At 44.3% G+C, this 6,457-nt stretch overlaps 1 protein-coding gene across 1 annotated transcript in view; it reads left to right on the forward strand.

Annotated features, from left to right (window-relative positions):
* The window catches only part of fgf24 (fibroblast growth factor 24), a 156,261-nt gene extending 150,589 nt beyond the window's left edge, over positions 1 to 5,672 (forward strand). The window contains exon 5 of the mRNA XM_072257015.1: positions 5,400 to 5,672. Within this exon, the coding sequence (XP_072113116.1) occupies positions 5,400 to 5,672 (273 nt within the window). The remainder of the gene's footprint in view (positions 1 to 5,399) is intronic.
* Positions 5,673 to 6,457: the final 785 nt, after the last annotated feature.

The following is a 6,457-nucleotide window of genomic DNA, read 5'->3' on the forward strand; positions in this document are numbered from 1 at the left end:
AGTGGGTGAGAAGCCATTTTTGAGTCAGATCGTCCGTGCTTTCAAACTCCTGTATCTTCTCCCAGAAGACAGAAGAAAGAAAAGGGAATCCTCAAAAATGATCCTCATTCATGCCTTCCACATACTTCATCTGGCAAAAATTGGCAATCTAATAGCCAACACCTAGTCCTGCCATGTTAAAATGCCAATAAGTTCAAGGAACGTATGGGGACCGTTTGAAGGCTCAGGGCCTGTACCTGCTAGGGCATAGAAGAATGAAAGGGGATCACATTGAAACTGACTGACTATTGAAAGGATTGGACAGAGTGGATGTGGAAAGGATGTTTCCTATAGTGGGGGAGTCTAGGACCAGAGGGCACAGCTTCAGAATAGAAGATCATCCATTTAGAACAGAGATGAGGAGGAATTTCTTTAGCCAGAGGGAGATGAATTTGTGGAGTTCATTGCCACAGGCAGCCAGGGAGGCCAAGTCATTGGGTATATTTAAAGTGGAGGTTGATAGGTTCATGGTTAGTCAGGTCATCAGTTACAGGGCGAAGGCAGGAGATGGGGTTGAGAGGAATAATAGATCAGCCATAATAGAATGGCAGAGATGACTTGATGGAGAGAATTACCTAATTCTGCTTCTATGTCCTATGGTCTTATGGTATATTAATGGGTTTTCTGAAACGTAGTTCACTCAGAATGTAGTGTTTACACTTGCTCATTAATGCAAATATCTAACCAGCCATTCATGTAACAGCAATTCAATGCAGAAATGCTCAAGAGGTTTGGTTGCTGTTCAGACCAAACATCAGAATGGAGAAGAAATGTGATTTAAGTGACTTTGACTGTGGAATGATTGTTGGTGCCAGATGGGGTGGTTTGGGTGTACTAGATACTGCTGATCTTCACACAGAACAGTCTCTGGAGCAGAGGTTCCCAAACTTTTTTATGCCATGGGCCAATGCCATTAAGCAAGAGGTCCATGCATCCCAGGTTGGGAAGCCCTGCTCAATAGTTTACAGAGAATGGTGCGAAAAACAAAAAAAAATCCAGTGAGCAGCAGTTCTGTGGGAGATAACACCCTGTTAACGGGAGAGATCAGAGGAGAATGGCCAGACTGGATCAAGCTGCAGTAACTCAAATAACCATGTGTTACAACAGTGGTGTGCGGAAGAACGTTTCTGAACAATACGCTGAAACCTGAAGTGAATGGACTTCAGCAGCAGAAAACCACACCGGATTCCACTTCTGTACCTAATAAAATGGCCACTGAGTGTACAGTTGTCAGAGTTCCTGTACCTCACTACGTTTCTCTAAGCTCCGTCACAATACTACAATGGAAATTCAAATATCGTACAGGAATGCATTACATGAACTTTGATACACTGAGATCATATTTGTATCAAAAAAACTATTTGCACAAAGGTTTGATACTATTGGGTTCACCATTAAGCCAAAGTCATGATTAGAAGGCATGTGGCTATGACGTAGTTTTTCCCCTGTCCTCCAATTTCCTCTCTACAACCTCCTTTAAAACCGATAACGTTCCCCAAGTGAATAATAGTAAAGCAGGCTGCCTGTCCATTTGTCACCATATCTCCACAGACCCTGATTTGCTCAGATTGTCAGCTCCACCTTAACTCCCAGCAGGAATCAGCTCCCTCTGCCCTCTTCACTCCCGCTCCCTCAAGCCCTCGGCAACCTCAGCTGAACACGTCTCAGTGCGAGTCACGGCTCGGTGGTAGATCAGAAGCTTTGGATCACTCAGTTCAAAGTTCAAAGTAAATTTATTATCAAAGTTTGTACATATCACTATATGCTACTCTGAGATCCATTTTTACAGGCGTTCAGAGTAGAACAACAAAATGCAATAGAGTCAATGGAAAACAACCAAAGTGCTAAAGAAGACAAACTGTTGAAATACAGTAATAATAGATAGATAGATGCAAATAATACTGAGAACATGAGTTTAGAACATGAGTCCATAGGTTGTGGGATCAGTTCAGAGTTGAAGTGAGTGAAGTTATCCTTGCCAGTTCAGGAGCCTGCTGAATAAAGGATAATAACTGTTCCTGAACAGGGTGATGTGGGGCTTAACCTGTACATCCTACCCAGTGGTAGAGGCGATAAGACCACATGGATTGTCTGGTCTTTAATGATGGACGCTGCTTTCTTGTGTCAGCATTCCCTGTAGATGGGCTCAGTGGTGGTGAGGTCTTTGCCGGTGATGGACTGGGCTGTACCCTCCACTTTTTGTAGGCTTTTCCATTCTTGGGCCTTGGTGTTTCCATACCTGGCCGTGACGCAAGCCTTCAGGATACACTCCACTGTGCATCAATAGATACACAGATGTTTTGTTCTGGTTTCACTACCAGAAACCTGAGCCTGACACTCGCAAGATCAGGATTCCATTCCCGCCGTTGTCTGTAAGGAGATTGAATATTCCTGCCATGACTGCGTGGGATTCCTCCGTGTGCTTCAGTTTCCTCCCACGTTTCCAAAGACGTATGCGTTACGGTTAGTAAGTTGTGGCCATGGAGTCATAGAGCAATTCAGCCCATCTAGTCTGCGCTGAACGATTATTCTGCCGAGTCCTGTACCATACCCTCCCAACCACGCCCTTATCTAAACTTCTATTAAATGGTGAAAAAGAAGCTGCATTCATCACTTCTGCTGGTAGCTCATTCCACACTCTCACCACCATCTCATTGAAGAAGCTCCCCCTTGTTGCAACCTACTGAATGTTGAAAGGTCTAGACAGGGTGGATGTGGAGAGGGGTGTCTAGAACTAGAGGGCACAGCCTCAAAACTGAGGGGCAACCTTTTAGAAAGGAGAATTTTTTTTTGCCAGAGAGTAGTGAATCTGTGGGATGCTCTGCCACAGACTGCGGTGGAGGCCAAGTCCACAGGTATATTTAAAGTGGAAGCTGATAGTTCCCTGATCGGTCAGGACATCAAAGGCTATGGTGAGAAGGCAGGTGTATGGGGTTGAGTGGGATCAGGGATAGGTCATAATGGAATGGCAGAGCAGACTCGAGGGGCTGAATGTCCTAATTCTGCTCCTTATACATCTTATGGTTTTATAGTCTTTTATTTCCTGGAAATACTTCCCCTTCCATCCTAAGAATCAGTGCTGAAACATAGAAATGAACAAAGGACCTTTAGATCTTCAGTCTAACACTCTCTCAACTGAGCCATTTCAGCTTGTTGGCGCCAGAAACGTGACGGCACTTGCGGACTGCACAGCTCAATCCTCGCTGGTTTGAATTGACGCAAATAATGTATTTCACTGTATGTTTCGATGTACGTGTGGCAAATAAAGCTGGTCTGAATAAAGGCTTGGACAGAGGAATGGAGACAGAATGGAGCACTGCTTTTGGCCAGCATGGAGCAAAGGGCTGAGGGAGTAACACACAAAATGCTGAAGGAACTCAGCAGGTCAGTCAGCATCCATGGAAAAGGGATAAATAATCAATGCTTCAGACTGAGACCCTTCATTACACGTGATAAAGGATCTCAACCAGAAATGTTGACTAGTTATTCCTTTACTGACCTCAGAATCAGGTTTAGTATCACCAACAAATGTCATGAAATTTATTGTTTTGTGGCAGCACTACATTGCAATACATAATGATTTTAAAAACTATAAATTATATTGAGAAATATGTACAGTACTATACAAAAGTCTAAGGCACCCTAGACTTTTTATATGATTTCAGATGGTACGGGCTTCACAGAGTACTGATCTCAACATTATCGGGGCTGTCTGGGATTACCGGGAGAGACAGAAGCAAGTGAGACAGCCAAAGTCTACAGAAGAACTGTGGCACATTCTCCAAGATGCTTGGGGCAACCTACCAGTTTTCGTATAAAACTGCATGAAGAGAATTGATGCAGTTTTAAAGACAAAGGCTGGGGGGGGGGGGGAATGCCAAATATTGATTCGATTTAGTTTTTTTTACTGTTTACTGCTCTTTACAGTAATTTTTTTGATATTTAGAAATTTTTCATTTCATTATTTTTGAAAGCATCTTCACTTTACAAATTTTTAAAATATGCGCCTGAAACCTTTGCACTGTTCTATATATAATAAAACATATATGTGTATATGTATGTAGGTGTGTCTTTAGGCTCCTGTACGTCCTCCTTGATGGTAGCAACAAGAAGTGGGGAAAAGATGAGGCAGCACACGCGGCCTCTCCGGTGATGAATATCTGTAATCTGTCAAGTAGGGTGCCGTGCACAATTCTGATTTGATGGAGGCAGACGTGAGAGCATGGAGGAACATCTGGAGAAACTTCTGAAATGCCTTTTTCGCTGCCGCGGTTACTGTGTGATCCGAAATCTCCAGAGGGGAAGGCCCCGAATCCTCGGCTTTGCCTGTTGCTTGGCGGCCGGGGTCGAAGCACTCGGCAGAGATGGTGCTCGGTGCTCAGAGTCGGAGGGCTGGTCGGAAGCTCGAAGTTTTCGGATGGACTCAGAGTCGAACTGTGGTCGGGTGCTTCCAAGATGCTGCATTGGCAAGTTTGCAGCGCTGGAAGCTTATGGCAGGGAGAGTTTTCTTCCTTCTACCGTCTACGTGAGATGTTGGGCTATCAGGACTTTGAGACATTTTTTTAACTGTGCCCATGGTCTGCTCTTATCAAATTATGGTATTGCTTTGCACTGTTGTAACTATATGTTATAATTATGTGGTTTTTGTCATTTTTAGTCTTGGTCTGTCTTGTGTTTCTGCGATATCATACCGGAGGAACATTGTATCATTTTTTAATGCATGCATTTCTAAATGACAATAAACGAGGACTGAGTGTCCTCATAATCTAATCTAATCTAATCTAACAGTGTAGTGTAGTGGTTAGTACTATGCTCTACAAAACCAATTACCTGGGTTCAAGTCTTGCCACTGCCTGTAAATAGTTTGTATGTTCTCCCGATGATCACGTGGGTTTCCTCCGTATGCTCCGGATTCCAGTTTCCTCCCACAGACCAAAGGCATACTGGTTGGTAGGTAATTGGTCATTGTAAATTGTCCTGTGATTCGGCTAGGATTAAATTAAGGGATTGCTGGGCAGCGAGGCCCAAAGGGCTCGTAGGGCCAATTCCACGCTGTAGCTCAATCAATCAATCAATCAATAAATAAATAAATAAATAAATAAGGGAATTTCCTGGGTGGTGGGGGCCCTTAATGATGGTTGTTGCATTTTAGAGGCATTACCCTTTAAAAATCTTCTTGATGCTGGGGAGACTAGTGGCCATAATGGAGCCAAGTTCCTTCAGCACTTTGTGTGTGTTACTCTGGGTTTTCAGCATCTGCAGGATCTCTTGTGTTTAGAAGGGCCGAAGGGCCTCCTTCAGTGGTTCCATTACCGTTCCCCTTCTCCCTTTGTGATTTCAAACTTATTTTCCTTTTGCAGGTCAATGGGAAGAATCGGGAATGTGTGTTCATTGAGGAGGTGCTGGAAAATAACTACACAGCGCTGATGTCCGCCAAGTACAAGGGGTGGTACCTGGGATTCACCAGGAAAGGGCGGCCGAGAAAGGGATCCAAGACGGAGCAGAACCAGAGGGAGGTCCACTTCATGAAAAGGCTTCCCAAGGATAAGGAGGAGCATCATAAACCCTTCAAATACACCACAGTGACTAAAAGGACAAGGCGAACTCGCCACCAGAGGCCAGCCAGAGCCTGAAGGACCTTCATCAACAGCCCGCTGGCTGCCACAGATAAAAGTTTGTGTGCTTGGGTTTCTGTTTTCTGAAGACTAAAGATGCTTTATTTTTATACTCATGAAAAGAACTGTTCTGTGCTGACCTATATTTATAGGGAAACTGGGTGTGGTTGTGTGCATGAGTGTATGTGTGTGTGTGTGTATTTAGGTTATTTATAAAACGGCCATTTTTACTGCAGCATTCTGGGTAGGTTAGGCACCGCTCCTTGACGACGTGCTGCTAAGTCTGCAGTCTGATTGCCTCAGAGAAACCAGGAGAGGGCTCTCCTCTCTAAAAGGCTCCTCTTTATGCAAGTTGTGCCACAGTGGTGAAATCAGACGGGGTGGGAGGTTGGGTCTAAGCTTGCTTCAGCTGCGGGGAAACACCCAGTGATGTATCACAAGCTAATCAGCTTCCAGTGTTGGGGGTGTGCCTGAAGAGACCATTTTCAGTTCTGACGTACTGGGACGGAAAACTTGTCTGTCTGCTACAGAGGTGGTTTACCATGCTGTCGGCTGCATGGGCTCACTCACGGTAGCTAAGTGTTCCCTTCCCCAGTTCACTAACCCTAACACCCCCCTCACCCCCTACCTCAGCTTATTATAGACACACTATGAATCCTTGAGGTTACAGTGACCTTCTCTTTTCTATTTCACTTTTTTTCTTTCCCACTAGCTTCTGAAAGCTTCCTATAACCAAAAATGCCAACATATAATTATTACTTAGATTCATAGACTCACAGAGCAGCAGAAGAAACCCTTTGGCT

This window comes from Mobula birostris, chromosome 4 (genome assembly GCF_030028105.1).
Source record: "Mobula birostris isolate sMobBir1 chromosome 4, sMobBir1.hap1, whole genome shotgun sequence".
In the NCBI taxonomy this organism is placed as follows: domain Eukaryota; kingdom Metazoa; phylum Chordata; class Chondrichthyes; order Myliobatiformes; family Myliobatidae; genus Mobula; species Mobula birostris.